Genomic DNA, 20,984 nt, shown 5'->3' with positions numbered 1-20,984 from the left:
GGAGATGATTAATGCACACAATAACGCTTGAAGAAGGACCACATGAGAAGGTGTCAATACCGTCGAGTTAGCCCGACTGCGTACCGAAGCAGACAAGCGCCAACGCCGGAAAGACGCTGCCACCGCACCTCCCGCACTAGACGTAGCCCTCCACACGTGCAGCATCTGTGAACCACGTTGCCGGTCCCATATCGGCCTATCTTGTCACCTCAGAGCTCATCAACGAAGGTGACATCCTTAGTAACCCGTATCATTTTATCATAGCTGGATGATCGTCATATTTGATTCCGAGTGACAGCAAAGTCGTAGGAGTAGTGTGTGTGAGTGTGACTGACTTGTGTCTTGCGATATTCCTGTAAATGACTTCTCATCTCACCACCAAACCTGCCTCTCACCCTCAAGAAGGATGGGGGAGAAGGAAACCCACTTATAGTTGAAGAGCAAGCTTGAGACCATGAGAAAACTGAAACAGAGTATTAGTAAAGGTGTTGCTGGAGGAAAATAAAAGGTGAAAAGAACTACTACTGTCTGAAGCTTTGCGGATCCATCCCTGGTCTGGCACCGGATGAATCTGAGTAAACGTAGGGTGGGCACGCCAGTGCACGATTAACAAAAGCTTTGTACGATCGATACAAGTAACAACAGATCAGTGGGCTGGCGAAGGGGGTAGATACCGGGAAAGCTGCTTAAATGTTTTTGATAAAATGTGGGTAGCCAACTATCATATGTTTATCGATTATTAGAGAGAGTTCGGTTCGAGATGGATCCTAATTCTGTAATGAAGACGGGGAACAATTGTTCAGGAGGTTTAAGTTTAGTTAAAAAGAATAAGCACTTGGATCGATATTATTGCTTAGCTGAATCCCCGGACACTATTTGATTAAGTAGGGTTAAGGGAGGTGTAAGTTTATATAGTATCTATCTTAACGCAGTATAAGTATGGTTTACACCCATACCGAACATGAAATAATTTAAATATACATACAAAAAGTCCCTGAGTAACGAACTTCCGACTAAAAAATACCCGGGCGCACAAACGGATCTCAATATGGTCTTAATTTTAGTACCGATTTTCAAACGTTCGTTCCGCAGTTACGGACCGAACGTTGTTTTCAGGAACTAGGTTGCACGACAACCTGGTCACAGCATTCTCGGTCTCGGACATACGGCGGCAGAGCGTCCTGTCCAGTTACTTGTTCGTTGCCACCGAACCCTATTCATGGCTAATATGCGAAAGCGTGGTACTTGTGATAAGCATGTGTCAAAGAAAAGAACAACAACAACATTGAGATGAAAATGGACATTATACAACGTTCAGAGACAGGAGAAACACCAACACAAATCGACCATGTATTCGAATCGTTCGGAACAATAATTAAAGACAGCAAAATTTTTAGAATATGTGAAGGGCTCTGCATCCATGTACTGTGAAGGGCTCTGCATCCATGTACTGTGCGATTATACTAAAACAAAGACGGGAGGGGGGTCCTCATTGTTGATATGGACAAATTCCTGATTATGTGGCTCGAAGACCAATATCAGCTCCAGGGGCCTTGTGGTAATCTAAGAAACGGCTATGAGTGTAAGAAGAATTAAAAACAAAAATAAGTGAAAGTGTTTCTGTTGCTGAACCATTTGTGGCTAGTCGTGTGTGGTTCAACAGATTTAGGGCAAGGGCAAATTTACTTATTTGGACAAATTTGTTAAAAGGGAAAAGGAAATAGTGCCATGGTCCGATATGCAAGTCATCGCCAGTATTCGAGGTAGATACGTTTTTATTCAGATTTATTGTTTTATATTTTGTTTTATTAATTGTATTACAACAGTGTATATTTGCAATTAATTATATCAGATAATAATAAAGTTTCAGCCTAATTATGGGTTAAATAGGCGTTTGTTGGCTGACTTGGGAATCAAACCACCAAATATATTGTGTCAGTGAGAAATTGAGTTTACTAGTTCTGAACGCATGACTTACCAAATTTTGGAACACAATTCGTACATCCAGTACAACACTATTCACTTCGATAATGAAATACACAAGTTAAAGTAGATGGATATACACAAATGTGCTTGGATGTTAACAGATGCATATGTGAGTGTTAATAATATAAGGCGCTCCGACCTGTAGAGTTTTTTTTATACATTATAATCTTCAAAATTCCCTCTTCCGAACAGAGTTCCCTGACCACATAGTTATGGCATAAACAATATGATTGATTTTCTCTTTAAAAATTGGAAAATTACGCCTTATCACTTCTGTAGACTAGACGTTGTAGACCCCAGGCGAGAAGTAGAAATTAAGGAGCTCTTCCAGTTGCATGAAACTAGCTGCACTGTCCTCCGCCCACCGGATTGAATAAAACGTTTCTAGTTGAAACAATATCGTCAGACAAGGAGGATGTATTATTGGCGTATCGTAATTAAAGGAGGAAGTTTTGGGTACATCCATACATCACTACAAAAGCTGATCGCAGGGCTTATATGGCTGCTAAAGAACTTACACAAGATCCTGCTAAATTTCGAGATTTTTATCGGATGAGGCGGGTCCACTAACAACGAAGAACCTATTGGTAATTACGTATCTATTTTTTATGCTAACAATTTCAGTATTATAAGCAGGTTTATTCATAATGCATCAATTATTTCATAACCATGTCTTTATGAGCAGGACATTATTATACAATCCATATTATAAAGTAAATGATTAGTCATAGATGATGCCTATCACCAGTCTTAGTTAATAATTTTTCAAGTATCAAAACTCACTGAACTAAATTTTAATATTTGTTTTTAATTGTGTTCTCAGAATTTAAAGTTTATACGCCTTTGTGCCTTTTTCGTCTTAGTGTAATGTGCATTTTCTAATACACTATTTTCTGTACTGAATTTACTCTTCTTTAATACCGTTATAATTCAAGGTCATAAGCTAAAAGAAAACTTGTTCAAGATTTAAACTTATTTCAAAATCGTTTCATTGACTGCGTTTTCTGACTTTGTTAATAACTTTTGTTTATTCTTGTCTACTTATATAAACAAGTACTGTATGTACACAAACAAAACCGTGGCAAAGTATACAGCATACGCACACGGGTAGGGACATCCAAGCGAATGCACGTAAATATATGCAAATGTATTCACGCTTCATACAAACTCATCATAAATAGAAACTGTGTCCACGTAAATACCATTACATTGTATAAACGCATACTCGTATCCTCAGATACACTAAACCAGACTCGCGCCGCCCACCCTTCCTTCCTGTTCCTCGCTTCTTCCCTTCGATCGTAGTTTTCTCTTTCAAATGACCTACGTGGAATTTTACTTTCAGTAGAAAATGGGAACCTCAATATGTATAAGTAAACAGGATTAAAAACATTTAAGGGACTCTGAATGCTCTCGACGAAAAAACATATATAAGTATCCTAATTATTAATATACTGTAGATGAGGTTGTACAATCACCCAAAAAAGTCCTGTCGCGAACCACGATTCAGACTCGTGAACCCGAAGCAGTAGACACTGATACATTATTCTGTCCATAAATGCTTCGGATTCAAGATTCTGAATCTCGGGGTTCATGGTTCGCGACAGGACTTTTTTGGGTGACTGTACAGTACATCAGTTTCCGATTTATTATAATTTTAAAACAAAATAAATAAGGCACAGTAACATATTAGCTACGTATTCCAAGATAATATATACCTGTAAGAAGACAAATATAAGGAACAGTTTGGGTGGAAGGAATGCTGTACCAGAAATTTAACAGTTAACATCCACGCCAACTACTATGGAAATGACTTAACGATCTGGACTTCTTCCCAGAATGACCGGTACCATCGCTTACTGTACCTGAACGACATCTTCGCTTTCAAAAGTGCATTAATGGTTTTTACATCCTTGCTGTTGAGGGATGCCCATTGCCACGACAATACAATTATGGTGTTAAAAAAAAACAGGTGTCTGTCTTACGTTTGTCTATTTCAAAATTCCAATTTGCTGAATTGAACGAGAAAAACAATACTACTGAGAAAAGTATAATGTCCAGTTCATGGAACACACATCATTGATCTGCCTCCCCGTCTATGTGTAGTATTGTGAAAAGGAACAAATCGATGTGAAAAACTGCCTAGATCAGCCTCCTATTGATCTACTACTAAGGTTTCAGCGTGAACGAAGATTTTGGTGTTCCTTGTTTTTCACATTTATTGAAAAAACGTTCGGATTGTACACAAACTTTAACAGAAACCCAAGCATTATTTATTTAGAGCAAGAACAAATTATCTTGAGAAGAGTAAAATAACGGAATTTCTTCACCCATTTGGAGTACATTCAAACTAGACATCGACTGCTCGCCCCCCACCAGCGCGCCCCTTCCCTTCCCTCTCGTCCCCCCACTCTCTAACCCCCCCTTTTCCAATATGGCTGCTTCCCGCCAAATGGCCATGTGGCTCCAAAGGCGCTCAAAAATTATACCGAATGCTTAATTTAACGTAATTACAGGTGTTTACAAACAATATCATTGTTTAATATAATAGTCTCTTTAGTTTATCGCTGTTTTCAATAGGTAAATAAGTATACTGTCAGAGAAAAAGGGACAGCAGCATTTTCCCGGTCGCGCGATTTACCGGCAAAATATGGCGGGAATCAATGGCGGAGGCGGCGTTGTCAAATCTCTCTCGCGCCAGAATGTACTCCCCTGTACCATGTTAAAATTTACAGATTACACTAAAGACACGAAAGTGAGATTAAATATTTTAAGTATAGAATGATCATAACTTTATTATATATACGTAGTGAGGATATCTTGTGTATTCGTTGTTGGAAAGCGGCACGCGTAGAACTTCCTCCAGCACACACTACTACTACCAGCCAGCCACACCGGGCGCCAACCGTCCTCCCCCCCCACACACACACACCGTCACTATACATACCATTAACACCACTTGTATACCAATTGGATGAATATCACACCTACGAAAGTTTAATATTATATCTGCTAACATCAATGAGATTTGATTGATCCACCTGCAAAATAAGTGCATAAACTTTTTAAGGTAATTTATTTTGTTCTTTGTTATAAATACGTTTGCTAAATGAACATGCTATCTTTTTGTTTATAATTACTGTAGTTTAAGGTATATTTGTCAGGAGGAACTGTTAGAGAAAGTAAACATTATCTTGGGAAATAAAAAATGTTTAGGAGATAAATTTTGTGTAGAGGTCACATGAAGCAAGTGTGCGGTGCTCTCTCGCTCAGCCAACGCCGCCACAGCGTTGCTAACCACGCTAACCAACGCCGTCGCCTTCCAAGCTGCCCATCCCGACCTTAGTATTACCTTATATGGTTATAGAAACACCACATTGAGGTTTTAAGATCACCACCATCACTATCACCACAGCAGCGCTAGTGCTACCAGTGCCCCAACGTCACAATGCCAGCGCTACCAACCCCGACGTCACAATGCCAGCGCTGCCAACCTAGCGCCTTCGCTACCACCTTTACCTTAGTTTACGGCATTCTCATTATTATCAGCGTCCTCATCTAGTTGTTCCCAATAACTAGCATTTGGACTGTAATGTTAAGAAAATTAACTAATTAAAGAGTTACTCTACCGGTTACTTTACCAGTTTAAGCTTGCATCATCACCACCCACATTGGGTGTCACCGCCACCAAAGTCACCTCCCCGAAGCCCACTATTGCCAACGCTTCCCCAATATTTCTCAGCGTTTGTATTGCGTTATGATTACTTCCTCTGTTACGTGCCCTCATAATAGCTACGCAGCGTAAATTTTTTTCGAGGATATGGACGGGAAGAAATGAATTGGTAGACGATTCTCTTGCCCATACTATTAATGTTGTATTAAGTTTTAATACGACCACGTCATGACGTGTACGCGATCTTTTATTTAATCATATTGATGATGTTCAAACAGCCTTACACACTCTGAAACAGAAAGTGTCAAACTCAGACTCAAGTCGAGTACAATTATACAAGACTATCAATCAAAATTTTGATGTTCATGCAATCTATAATACAAAGATAAAGGTGAATGAGCTAGAACGAGTATCGTGGACATGAATGAGAGCAAGTGGCCATTCCCTCGCTGTACAGGAGGGGCGCTGGAACAGACGAGGCAGGGCAGTCTGCCCATTGAAGAGAGATTGTGTTCTTGTGGTGTTATTCAGTCTGAATGGCATGTTCTTGAAAAGTGCCCCCCGAACAATAGATATACGCCATCAATATAGTATTTCAACTTTTGTAAATTTGCGAGCTGAAAGAACGGATTATGAAACTGTTTGTCGTGCAGTTCATCGAATACTTCATGTATATAGTTAGAAGTCACAGGGACACACCATTACCCACAACTATTAATGTTGGTGTTTTAAAGCATTTGCATTTGGGCCATTTTATGTAAAATTTTAGTGTAAACTCTGTATTCATAATTTGTGGCAAATAAAATATCTATCTATCTATCTATACATTCCTTCAAAAATAGGGTGTCATTTCGCCTCAGGCCGGGAGCCACGTATCTGGGCTGTGCGCTCAGTAAGTAAAGGTGGTCACGTCCCTTTCCCAGAGAGGAGCGCGATCCAATGACCGCGAGTCCCGTGGACCATACCCCCTGAGTCAGCCAATCACAATGGAGTTCCCTTGCGACACACAGCTCGGCCAATCCGCGCGCATGGATGCTGCCTCCCTGTTAGTCTTACCCCTGCATAGCATAAGGTGGTTAAGTGTTTCTACTGCTATTTTGGATAACTTTTCGACATAACATTCGTGTTCCCCGGGTGTGAGAAGTGCTACGCAATGTCTTGCCGATTTTAGAGCAAGATTCGAGTGAGTCCAGCCCTTCTGGTGTGGGTTCAGGAGCCCTAAATCCTGAGCGTGTGTCTAGTGACGACAGTGCTCACGTGAACACCCCAGCTATGCTTGGTGAGAGTGATTTTGGTGGTGAATTTAGTGGTGATGCAAGTGTTACTGGTGATGGTACAGGTGACGTACTTAAGAATGTTGGTGGTGGTGGAGCACCACGTGGTGCAGGTCGCAGGGGTCAGGAGCGTACCCCCCAAGGCCCTATAGAAAAAAAGGGCAGGATGAGAGAGCGTAGGGTTGATGAGTGGGCACAGGAGGTTGCCAAGCGTAAGCGTAATTTGGGTGAGGAGTATGTAAGTTACAGCACCAAGAAAGTAGTCAAGGCGAGGCAGGTCGGCCCTCCCTGCCCAGACGGCTGCTTCGACAAGCTTGGCAGGGATATGATCAACACCATTTTCACCAATTTCTGGGCAATTGGTGACTATAACACCCAGAATGGCTACCTGCATTCACTCATCAGGAAAGTACCCGTGAAGAGAAGGCGGGTTGAAGCTGAAGTGAGCCGTAGGCCTTTTAACTACCATTTTTTTGTGAAGCTTCGGCAGCGCGAGTTTAAGGTCTGCCGCCAAGGTTTCACTTCTATTCACGGGGTTGGCAAGAAGAAGATGGAGGTCCTGATGCATAAGTTGAAGGAATCCCCAAGTGGAACGCCCATCCTTGACAAGCGAGGACATCATCCATCTTCCAAGGCCATCAGAGGGAGCCGCCTGCAACATGTGCACGAGCACATTCGTGCCCTACCAGTGCTCGCTTGCCATTACAGCCGTGCACACAGCCCCCACAGACGGTACCTGGAGGTCGGGGGCAGCATCGCCGAACTCCACAGCAGCTACCTGGTGTGGATGAGCGAACAGTATCCTGGCGAAGAAACTGTCTCCAAGAGATTTTACCACACTTTGTTCAAGAAGGACTACAACATCGAGTTCGGTGCTCCTTTCGTCAGGGATGATAAAACGAAGGAATTAAATAAAGTAAGATTGTAATACTATTATTAAAATACTGTTTTTACCCAAGGTTATGCAAACTTTCTCTGCCTTTGTATTCGTATGTTAATTACGTTGGGGGGGGGGTGTAGTTGTGTTTCCTTATTTTTACACACTATTATTCTAAACAATATTAGAAATCTTTGGGTAATAGTAGGTGACGGAAAGATAAATACTGATAGGCAAATGAGTTTTTTTATTATATATATATATATATATATATATATATATATATATATATATATATATATATATATATATATATATATATATATATATTTCATGTAGATCCACAGTGAAAAATTTTATCTTATAGAGGCAACTTCAGTATCTAGATAAATCGTTATATATATATATATATATATATATATATATATATATATATATATATATATATGTGCAAGTAAATCACTGTAGGTGCGCGTGATCTACAGTGGTAGCGGAAAGTTTGGGCGCAAAATTACAGGCGCCCAAACTTTCCGCTATTATCAAAACATACGATAAATACCAATTTCCGCCCAAACTTTTCGCTATATTTCAATGCTAGGGTTTGTACCGCTATTTAGGCGAGACAATACGCACTACTTGGCAACTCTGATTAGTCGCTTCAGTGAGCACATGGGTGCAGTGTGTAAACTTCTCTCACGCGGACTAGTCGTTTTTTTGCGTTTTCTGTGTTTGTGCCTCAATATCTCTGTAATGGGAAGTGGTAAAGAGCTGGGAAGAGACACAATTGTTGCTATTATAACCCTCTATAAGGAGGGTTATAAGTGTAAAGATATAGCCACTCGTGTGGGAATAGGAGTGCGCCAAGTTCAAAAGTGGATCAAGAAATTTAGAGACGGCGGAGGTGAGGATATTCCTACCCCCAAGCCTCGCTCTGGTAGGCCAAGGAAAATACAAAATCATACTTCCAAGGTTATAAAGAGGCAGTTGGATAAAAATCCAACACTCACAGCTCGAAAACTGAAGGAAAATAACCCTGCACTGCTCCAGGACGTGTCTGTAAGATGTATTTCTGATCATTTACTCAAAGATTTACAATATCGCAGTTGTATATGCTGATAACCACAAGGAAAGAAGAAAACACTAAGTTCCCAAGCGCTTTCGTGTAATTCACATCTTCAGGGGTGAGTACAGACTAAAGAGAAGTACAAACCAAGGTGTATATATACAGAGGAGGGTGAGATCAGGTCCACAATGGTCAGGTATTAGGTAATGACCCTACTAATCTTTAAATAGCACCGCAACGGTCGGTAGTCAGGTCAGAGGGCAAGGTGACCTAACCTTCTCACCTGGTTACAAATCTTCTTAATTACAAAATTGTCCAGTTTGTACATGCCGTTACTCAAATTCATGTTGAATGCTTCTGTATGTTTAATGAGACTAGATTCTATGATGTTCCTACTATCAATTGAATTACAAGGTAATATTGAGGAGGCATTAGCCCAGTCAATGCGATGCTTGTTATCCCTCAAATGAACAAACAGAGCATTGGATTCCTGGCCTGTCCTAACACTATATTTATGTTGTTTAAGTCTAGTTACAAGATTTTTGCCATTGTGGACCTGATCTCACCTTCCTCTGTATATATACACCTTGTTTTGTGCTTCTCTTTAGTCTGTACTCACCCCTGAAGATGTGAATTACACAAAAGCGCTTGTAAAACGAGTGTTGTTTTTGGTGATCATTAACTTATTTACAGTATTATCCCACAATAATAAGACAATTTTGCAGAAAAACGCGATTATTGTTACAACCACCCCCTATCGTCCATGAATCTACTAGCCTCCTTTTAAAACTTTCCAGTGTCCCAGCACTTACTACAAAGTTGCTAAGCTTGTTCCACTCGTCTACCACCCTATTTGTGTACCAGTTTCTTCCTATCTTCCTCCTAAACCGAAACTTATCCAACTTAAATCCGTTGCTACTAGTCCTATCCTGCTCGGATATTATAAGAAATTTATCTATATCTCCTTTATTGATTCCTTTCACCCACTTAAATACTTATATCATATCTCTCAGCATTCTTCGTCTTTCTAGAGAATGCAAGTTTAGTTTCTTTAATTAATCTTGATATGAAAGGTTTCTAAGTCCTGGAATAATTTTCGTCATTCTTCGCTGCACCGACTCCAGTGAATTGATATCCATTTCACTCGCGATAAAATAATAACTATTCACATTACTAACTTCAGTTTTCACTGTTCGCTTGGAGATGGATTGAGCTGCACGAAAAAAAATAACCCTCTAGCTTAAAAAACCCACGAAGTTTTGGTTGAACTTCGAAAAACTTTAAATGCGTTTATCTCCTCTTTTTATATTTGGCGCTTCACCCCCTTGTAATGCGGAGCGCCTATTATCTTCTCATAGAAACAGTTATCATTCATTCTGATAATGTGTATATTTAACCCGCTTAGCAACCACAAGTACCAGCTAACCTTTCTCTAAGCTACAGTAGCCTGAAGCTGCCTACCCCACTCACTACACATCCCTACCATTATCATTAGTTGAAAGACTGGAATTACCGTGTTGAAATCATTTGTGTTATATTACATTCATATCGATAACTTCTCTTTCGATACTCGTTTATTTATCACTGAATTTGCCACATATCGTCATTCTAAGAACTACTAATTATCGCTCTTTCCTGTAAACCCCCTCCTCCCCTTCATCGCTTGGCTTCTGTTCCACTGTTGTAACCTCCCTAATATGATCTGTTCTGTATTAACACAGCTGCATATTCTTAACTAACATTTTCATGTCATAATATTTTATACATTATACTTATTGCAACTAGAAAGCATTGGATATCCTTGCCCTAAATGCTCGTAGCTATGGTAGTACTGCTGCAATTTAAAACTGCTACAACTCGTCCCTCTTAACTTCTGCAGTAATTCAGTTGATGCTCTTTCACTCTGACCCATGATCAAATTATTATTATTATTTTTACCTCAGCACTTACAGTAGACTAGTATTGACACTTGCAGTAGACTTAGTATTGACACTAGCAGTCCTGCCATGCTCTGGGCTAGTGGTGGAACGCGGGACGCGGCTTGGCTCAGTTGGCGAGGCCCACGCCATCTATTGCCACAGAGAGAAACTACCATTCACACCTGTCGCTCGGCCAACCTTTCTTTTCACTAGCTGTTTTATTTTAAATTTTAGTGATACTTTACAGTAATACTGTTTTGCTGCGTAATTGTAAACCAATTAACGTAATTACAGAATAGGAGGAATTATGAATTGTCAGTATTAAGGTCATAAAAGTTGAGGAGTATTGTACGACGCTCAGTGTTTCTTAGGCAGTCACAAAGAATTCATATTAATTGTGACAATTTCAACGGAATTTATTGTGTTGGTGATATATCTCTGAGTTACGGGAAAAAAACGAACATCACCAAGGCAACATTATAAGGAAGGCAGAGGTCAGTTAATGATGACCTAAGAGGAAGTGGACAAAATGCTAGTAGACATACTGGGATGCTACCGACGTCAATAGCGCTACCGACGTCAATAGCACCGTTGGTCATTCGCCGATGTTACTAAAAATAGGTTCGAGACGACGTGGCACAGCTCCGCCCACAACTATTTGGCGTCAATGACAAACTGCTTAAACGAATACGCCAACCAAGCCTATCGAGTGCGCCAATGACCGTGGGCCACTCTGATCTCTGCAACATCCAGTTTATTGTTGGGGTACAAAACGGCAAGAAGACGCCTCTTTTTTTTTTAGCTATATAGATTTAGTGACAATGGGTTCGTCAGAGAGTAACGGTGTTGGTGAAGGACGTGGGCGTCCTAGAAAGAGAAGTCGTGACTTGTCTTTGCCGAGAGCCACTATTGCAAAGTCGAAACGTAATGTCAGTGTTAGCTACGTGGGTGTGCTACCAAGAAAGGTGTTCCCAACAGGCAAATAGCCAGCAAGTGTGGATGTTTTGATAAAGTGGGTTACGAGCGTATTAAGGACATTTTTAGTGAATTCTGGGCCACAGGTAACTACGCCAAACAGAATGCCTTCCTTGGTAATCTCGCCAAGGCTGGAGTGATAAAGCCACGCCTCAAGGGTCGGGGTCTCCCACCATGTCGGTTGTGTTTGGTGATATCACTTATAGTGTTTGCCGTAAAGCTTTTTACAGCATCCACAGTATATCTGAAAGACGTGTGAGGACTATCTTGGGCAATAAGCAGGGTACAAACCCTAATGTGAGGAAGATCAGGGGCGAGAAGCGACAAGTGGTAAAAGAGCACATTAAAAGTAGTCCAGCAGTGTTGAATCACTGTAGCAGGGCAAAAAGTCCCAATACAAAATACCTAGCAACTAACCTCAATGTTAATGCCCTTTACGTTTTGTACTACGATTGGATCGAGGCAAACCACAGTGGTCACGAGCCAGTTTCCAGTGATTACTGTCACGAGATATTGTTATTGAGTTCAATCTTGGATTTTCCTCTTCAATGGCTGACATAAGAAACTTTTGTGATAGACTAACTATGAGATACGCTCGTTGGAACCTGAGGGAGGACAGTGCGCGTATCACCAACTCATTAAAGTATCTTGGCAAGTGAGTGTCATATATTCCATTTTTGTACTTATTTTTATCTAAAATGTCAATTTAGACGCGATTATCTCAAAACTAGGGTTTAGCATGTTTGTCACTAGTTCCAAACGCCTCATAATTTTAAAATAGTGGCCTTGCAGTACTGTGCTAGGGAGGGATAATGGTGATGCAAGCAACATTTTAATTCTAATTTGTTTACAACTCCCAGGAAATGATCTTATTATAATTTGTATTAAGAAGATAATTACCATTAAGCGTAGTTACGCCTTGGTAAATATTATTTGACAATCTGTTCGCTTACTGATGAATATATTTTTAATTTTCATTGACGAGAGCTAATATCAACGATTTTTTTTCCTATCCTTTTATATTTATTGACATTCAGACATACCGTAACAATAACATCCACAACGTTATACAAAAATCGTTTCAGACCAAACTTTTTTCTTCAAATTTAATATTTGCAATAAAACGATTATAAATACTTTTGGAGCCCTTCGAAATATTCTTATTGATCTCACTTGCATTATTACGTAGGATATGTCGTGAATTTTGAATAGAAAACCTGGACTAACTCTACAGGTAATCCGGTGCCATGGAATAACGATAAACAGCTGGTTATCACAGGAAGCATAATATTAGTAGTGCACTCTAGCGGCCTGTACTGTAAACGCACCTAAACAGCACTCAAATCTATCCTCTTCATTGTGCTCTGTAATATGGCATATGCTGTGTATTTAGTTATTTGTATTTCATAGGCAGTTAGAAGTGAATGTGTAGTGACGTGAAACCCAAAGGCATAAAAGTGAAATAGCGAACTCTGACCCAAGTAGAAATCCGTTGAAATGGCGTGAAGACGAGGTGCCAACAATAGGATTTTGAGAGCATTTAACTGAAGTGTAACGCTCGCTCTGTGAACCTTAGCGGAAGTCACATCTACATTGTTTTCTCAAAGTTGGCTTCATGTATTGCCAAAATAATCCAATAAGGATGATGGTTATGCTAGTTTGGTTATTGACATATGCTAGGAGGAAAATCGAGAACACATTGAATCGGTGTCTGTATTTATAATTATGGAGAACGTTACGATGGTAAACTCTTCCTTTCCTCTTGATGCTGTGAATTACTTTTGTTTTCCCATTTGCCAATTTTAAATGAATTATACTTGGATATAATATGGCGCGACATGTAAATGACGTAACAACTGTCCATAACTGGAAATAACAAACAGTAAATGCGAACGAAGTCATATGGTGGCGGCAATATTTCAAAAGTACACAAAGTCACTCGTTTAGGATACACATCATACAGTATATTGCTATAGTAATATACCACGTATAACTTCATGTCAAATTAATTTTTACAAATGTAAATAGATATAATGTACAGTACGGTATTCTCCAAATGTAAAAAGCGCGCGAAATCAGACGACCAACCACAGCGCAACAGAGAGGAAGCGGAGGGGAAAGACTGTACAGTATAATTCGAAAAGGGTAGAGGAACTTGGAAATAACGAGTTGAATATTAAAGGAGCACTATCGTAAAACATGGTTTTCACCTGTACGTAGCTACAAAACGCTGACGATAGCTGATAACGCAGTACGTTACAGCTGCCGCCACGGTCACTTTATCTCCAGTATAAAAAGCACAACGGCGTCCACGTGAAGGACACACTGTAGTCGGCGTCTGTGAGTGAGGGGTGTTCATGGGGGGGGGTGGAGATTCCCCTTCCCGCCCCTTGTCCTTTAACCGAGGAGACCGCACTAAACCATACAGTACAGTACGCTGCATTAGGGGTATTATTATTATTATTATTATTTTTTTTTTTTTTTATTATTATTATTATTATTATTAAAAATGGTTGTATGAGTCATTTAAAAATATAAAGTTCTGTAAACTCCTGTTTTGTGTGTGTGTGTGTGTGTGTGTGTGTGTGTGTGTGTGTGTGTGTGTGTGTGTGTGTGTGTGTGTGTGTAAAGACATTCTACAGAATCTATGGTAATACAAATAGGGCCACAAAATGTCTTGGGAGCTTTGAACCCACGTACATAAATTATTTACAAAGGTTTCATGTATGTAATATTTATAAGATCACCGAAAATAATATCTTCATAAAGGGAACTCATTGAAAATATCCAAAGGACAAATCCAGTAAAAGCTCGTACGTCATGTTTAGTCCCCACCCCTCCACCTCTACTCCTCCCCCCTCCCCCTCCCCCACCCCCCACTCCCTACCTCCACCCTCCCCTTTCCTCCCTCCCCACCCCCCCTCCACCCCACTCCACTCCTCCCTCTCCCCCCCTCCACCTCTACCCTCCACTCCTCCTGCTCCTCCTCCCCCACCTCCACACCCCCTCTACCTCCACTCCTCCCTTTCCTCCTCCACACCCATCCTCCCCTATTCCCACATTCATCCCTACTATCCCCCTCCACCTCTTCACCCTCCTCCCCTTCACTCCCTCCTCCCTCTACTCCTCCTCTCCCTCCTCCACCCTCCTCCCTCCCTCCACCCCACCCCACCCCACCCCACCCCACGCGGCGGTGAGAACTCTGTTTCATTGTGATCGTGACCTCTGCTGGGTCAGGTCTTAATCCCCCTTTATTTACGAAGGGTGGGTCAACTTACGCGGGTGTACACCTGTTAATTTACTTAGACTTTAGCAAAGCATTTGACAGAGTACCGCATCAGAGGCTTCTGAGAAAAGTTAAGGCTCATGGTATCGAGGGGAAAGTTTTAAATTGGATAAAATTGTGGCTCACCGATAGAACGCAGAGGGTCAGCGTAGATGGTGTTAAATCTGAGTGGGGCCGTGTAACCAGTGGGGTTCCCCAGGGGTCAGTACTAGGCCCACTCTTGTTCATAATCTACATAAACGATCTAGATACTGGGATCAGCAGTGACATAAGCAAGTTTGCGGTGACACCAAAATAGGGCGGCAAATTAATTCAGGGCAGGATGCAAATGCATTACAGGAGGATCTAAATAAACTGCAGGGGTGGTCTGAAAAATGGCAAATGAAATTCAACACCAGCAAGTGCAGCGTACTTAATATTGGAAGAACAAATACTTATAATGTATACAGCCTTAACAACATCAACCTGGGAAGTCGACTTGTGAAAGAGACCTAGGGGTACTTGTAAGCCCGGACCTACGGCCTAGAAAACAGTGCGTTAATGTTCGAAATAAGGCAAACAGAGTATTGGGTTTTATATCTAGAAGTGTAACAAAGAGTGCAGAGGTCTTATTGCAACTATATCTTGCGCTAGTCAGGCCGCACCTCGATTATGCGGTTCAGTTCTGGTGCCTATTATAGAATGGATATAAATTCACTAGAGTCGGTGCAGCGAAGAATGACAAAAATGATTCCGGGACTTAGAAACCTTCCATATCAGGATAGGTTAAAGAAACTTAACTTGCATTCCCTAGAAAGACGAAGAGTGCGGGGAGATATGATAGAAGTATTTAAGTGGGTGAAAAGAATCAATAAAGGGGATATAGATAAAGTTCTTATAATATCCGAGCAGGATAGGACTCGGAGCAACGGATTCAAGTTGGATAAGTTTTGGTTTAGGAGGGAGATAGGAAGAAACTGGTTCACAAATAGGGTGGTGGACGAGTGGAACAAGCTTAGCAACTTTGTAGTAAGTGCGGAACTCTGGAAAGTTTCAAAAGGAGTCTAGATAGATTCATGGATGATAGAGAGTGGTAGTAACTCTCGACAGGAGCTGCCATGCACAGGCCAACCGGCCTATTGCAGACTCGATCGATCGATCGATGGGTGAAGTAAAGTATGAAGAAATCTTGATGCTGGTGCTTAGATTGGTGGTGCGGGAACTGGACTTGAAGAATAATGGTGGAATTTGGAGGGACTTGGGGTTGGTGGATAGTGCAGAAGAAAAGCGAGGAAATTGGTAAATAGTAGTAGAATGCTAGGTCTTGGGGCTCAACCCAAGTGCTTCTGTTTTCTCATGTTTGTGTTTCAGCTAATTTTCGTCTTAGGTATTATATTTATGTCAGGTGTTTGCATGTTTAGCAAATATTGCAATTTTATGCCTTACATTTTCGGGTCTTATGTCCTAGCCAATGGTGAGGAGTCTAGGGCAGGTACTTGTGTTTCTGCTAAGAACATCCCGTCTTTTTATGATCTAATGTTGTAAGTACCTTATTTTCTTATGTTCTTATATAGAGAGTGATCATGGTAAATATGTGCAGTATCTAGAATAGCCCCTGAAGCGATAATGCAACCTCTCATTTTACAAACAATAACCTCAAAGTTACTCATATGTATGTTTTTCTACTGGTTTGGTTTGGTCTGACAAAACTCACTATACCGAACCTTTCTTCCCCTCCACCTCTTACCTCCACACCTCCCCTCTACCTCCATTTTCACCCCTCCTCGCCATCTCTACCCCCCCTCCCATTTCCATCCCTCGCCTCCACCTCTACCCCTCCCCTCCCCTCCAAACTGCGGCCCGCGTGCCAGCAACATCACGCTCGCGAGGGTTTGGCAGCACTGCACGAGTTCAGACTCTACTCACCACCGGCCCGGCGTCAGTTTGTGATCGAAAGAGCAAGTAATTGGTTGTGGCCCCTCGTTATTAGTGCATATTGTATCAGTTATATTATCATTGACTTAAGACAGTATGGCACAGTCTGTAATGAAGAAGAGGAAGGTTGATAAAGAATGCAGAAAGTTTAATACCGATTGGATGGAAAAGTACTTTTTTATTAGTTATAAAGCTAAACCAGTATGCTTAATATGTTCAGAATCTGTTGCTGTGATGAAAGATTACAATATTCGTCGTCATTATACATCAAAACACGCAGACATATATGACCACTTTGAAGGACAACTACGAAAGGACAAAGTGGGTTTCTTGATGAAGAGCTTCACTAAACAACAAGAATTATTATTCACGGTAAGTTGTGTTATCAGCGAAACAATTGCTAAACGACTCTAGCCGTATAAGTTTCCCGTAACCGCGGCTCAAGTTTTGTGTCCTGAAAAGAAAAAAAATATATTGTTCTCACGGTAAGCGAGTACTCGAAGGATTGATGACATGACAGACAATATAAAATAGTAGTCATACATTACACTGTGAGATTATAAATAAGGGTAAATACGGCGGTCGAGTGGATACGCCTCTCGTTCTCTCCATGGATTGGTGTAGAGGCCCAGTTAAATATAATAAGACTTCGTATTTAATGATGTCTGCAGCCGCGAGATCCATTAAAAAGACGAATAAATACAATATGAGGGGTATGGTACGGTTTATATTGTAGTAACGGATGGTCTTACGAACACTACCTTTTGTGTAAGTTATTGCAAGTTGTGGTCCTCAGGTGGTGTAGGAAGCTATCATATTTCCTGGATTGGTAGTCTATTCCTTGTAACCTTCTCACTCAAGCCTTTCATTTGTGCATTAGGCAGGATTTTGATTGTACTGTATCAACATTCCACGATACAACAGCTGGGTTACTAGTGTCATTGTGAATATCGTGATGGTGTGCGTATTTCAACATGATGGTTTAACAGCAGTGAAGTCTCCTGCTGGGAGTAACACCTGTTAACATGGACAACTTTATGGCAGGAACACCAATCACATGGCCTCCTACCCTTATTCAGCATGAGGTTTGTTTAATAAGATATGGTACGCAGGGTCGGAATGCGTCACCCACAAGCTCAGACGGGTGCTAGACACGGACATTAATAGCTGGTGGGAGAATCCTCTCACTGAGTGCATGTAATCCCTGACTGATTAAAACGTCCAGACTCACGCTGGTCAAACACGAAAAATTTGATAACGGAAAAATTCTTACCAGCTGATTTTACCCTTAATGGTTTTCCATTAGCGAACAACAATATCAGACTGAAGCCTGTCCGTTATTACGAAGGATCCGCTAAATGAAGGGTCTATTTCTGGGAGGTTATATATATATATAGTATATATATATATATATATATATATATATATATATATATATATATATATATATATATCGACTTAATTGTTGAAGTCTCAACAATTGTTGACTTAATTGTTGATTCTCAAATAAATTCAATAACACGTGACTCCTCTGGACCCCAATAATCCACTTACAGACTTTCCACTTTTACCCGTCCATCATACTCGTATCTCCAACAATGCCATGATTCCTCTACCAGTCATTCACCTGCCAAAGAACCCATAATCTCACAATAACTTAGTACTATATGATTTCATCTATTTGGATTTCTAGACACAAGTTAGTAAAGTTAAAGGTATTATAGAATAAAAAAAAATATTTATATCAGATCGAGATTGTTTAATAATTAGTTGTCCTTTAAACGACAAGCAATAAATCAAGGCCATGACTCACTCCAAACATTTTTACATCTTTACTAATCCTCCCAAGTTTTGTGTCTCTGGGACGCAATTGTTATTTTCTTGTATATATTTCAGTTCCTGCTATCCTTGTCCTTTCTACCCTTTGTGGTCCGACTTACGAACGTTCGGTGGTACTTACTAGCGGGCGCTACTTTATTCAGCGGTCGGCCTCAACCGCGCTCGGCTGTTCCAAGTCCTGGTAACGTCAGATCTACTGGTCCGCGCCATATTGTGTGTGTTCTCGAAACTTACATGGTCTGTTTTACTCCATATTTATGAACCTTCAATATGACTGGTAAACAGAAGAGTAGTGGTACACCAGCCAAGAGACGGACTATAACGCTTGAAATGAAGCTGAACATCATAAAGAGAAGTGAGAAAGGTGAGGGTCCAAGTAAAATTGGCCGGTCTCTGCGGATGAACAGGTCGACCATTAGCACAATTCTCAAAGACAAGGCGAGAATTCGTGAACATATTAAGGGGTCGGCCTCATTGCAATCCACTATTATTACTAAGCAGAGGAGTGGATGTATCGGAGAAATGGAGAAACTTTTATCCATATGGATTGAGGACCAGTATCTGTGTAATGTACCTCTTAGTCTGATGCTGATTCAGGAAAAAGCGAGAAGTCTTTACCACGATCTGAAGAGCAAAGGAAGGGACTGGATAAGTGATGATAATGAGAAAGAAGAATTTGTTGCCAGTCGTGGTTGGTTCAACAGGTTTAAAGCCAGGGCAAATCTACGGAGCATCCATGTGAGTAGTGAGGTTAGGTTATGTTATGAAGCAGCTAAAACTTTTCTTGGCGAGTTGTCTGATATATCAAACAGTTAAGGACAGACTCACCTTGTTCCTTGGGGCTGGATAATGCATCAGAAGTCAATGTAATTATGATATATGTATATTTTTTTAACATTAATTTACGTTGTTTCACATTACTTTATGTATATGCAGTATTTCCATTTTATAAATTTACATATACGTAGCATTACAGACACTTGTATTATCTATGTATGAGATATTAATGTTGTTTTTATGGGCAAGGTTGTGCTGCCTAACCCAACCTTACCTTACCTTACCCAACCTGACCTGACCTAACCTAACCTTACCTTACCCAACCTTACCGAACCCAACCTTACCTGACCTGACCTTACCTGACCTCACCTAACCTAACCTAACCTTACCTTACCCAACCTTACCTTACCCAACCTTACCTTACCTAACCTTACCTTACCTATAGCATTAACACCGTTCTGAGTCACGAATAGATCGACTCTGGAACAGGTCCATGAACATGCTCAAATTAATATAAATAGAAAAATGACATAACTAACAAACACACAATTAGTAAAACTTGAATATTACATGAAATAAATAACCATTATCAATAACTCAAAATACCAGTGAGAGTATCGTCTTGCAGTGCGGTTTCTAGGCGTCTTTAGTTACCATTCTTAAGTCGATGCTACCTACCTACCTACCTACCTACCTACCTACCTACCTACCTACCTACCTACCTACCTACCTACCTACCTACCTACCTACCTACCTACCTACCTACCTACCTACCTACCTACCTACCACCACCTACCTACCTACCTACCCACCACCTACACACCCACCTACCTACCTACCTACCTACCTACCACCTACCTACCTACCTACCTACCTACCTACCTACCTACCTACCTACACCTACCTACCTACCTACCTACCTACCTACCTACCTACCTACCTACCTACCTACCTACCTACCTACCTACCTACCTACCTAATGCCTGCCAGTGTTGAAGGCTCCCATTAACTGCAAAATATTATACTGTTTCGTTGGTGAAGTGTGTTGGGAGTCGATTGCTAAAATTAGATAGCCTCAAAATGTTGGAGTAGTAGGGGCGGTGCTGCCTTTTCCCTCCAAGATGACTTCACTATTTCAGTATTACCATAATGTATTTTCTTACGTACGATGACTTAACAGTGTAGGTATACTGTATATATATAACGAGGAACAACTATACGATATATTGTTTACTTGCAAAATTACCACCGGCTTTGCTTGGGTTAAGTACCGCAGTTGGATACACACAGGTAACTTAAGCAACTACTGTGGTTAATAAAATCAGGTAGACAGATGGAGTAGACAGCAGCTGGTGTAAACAGAGAGACTTAAGTGGTGCAGGAAGGCCGAGGTGTGACAGC

The 20,984-nt window shown here is 40.8% G+C and overlaps 1 protein-coding gene across 3 annotated transcripts in view; it reads left to right on the top strand.

Annotated features, from left to right (window-relative positions):
• Positions 1–20,984, top strand: part of LOC121878935 — a 74,615-nt gene that overhangs the window by 18,402 nt on the left and 35,229 nt on the right. Inside the window, exon 1 of one of the 3 annotated variants that reach the window (XM_042385367.1) lies at positions 6,661–7,849. The exons of 1 other annotated variant lie outside the window; for it this stretch is intronic. In XM_042385367.1, the coding sequence (XP_042241301.1) occupies positions 6,932–7,849 (918 nt within the window). In that variant the 5' untranslated portion in view covers positions 6,661–6,931. Of the gene's footprint in view, positions 1–6,660; positions 7,850–11,674; positions 12,423–20,984 lie in introns of those variants that run through there. One more of the 3 variants, XR_006091261.1, reaches the window with a different exon arrangement.

The sequence above is a fragment of the Homarus americanus genome, unplaced genomic scaffold, assembly GCF_018991925.1.
Source record: "Homarus americanus isolate GMGI-L3 unplaced genomic scaffold, GMGI_Hamer_2.0 scaffold4060, whole genome shotgun sequence".
NCBI classification, from domain to species: Eukaryota; Metazoa; Arthropoda; class Malacostraca; order Decapoda; family Nephropidae; genus Homarus; species Homarus americanus.
The sequence above is the reverse complement of the archived record's forward strand: the minus strand, read 5'-3'. Positions and strand labels throughout refer to the sequence as shown.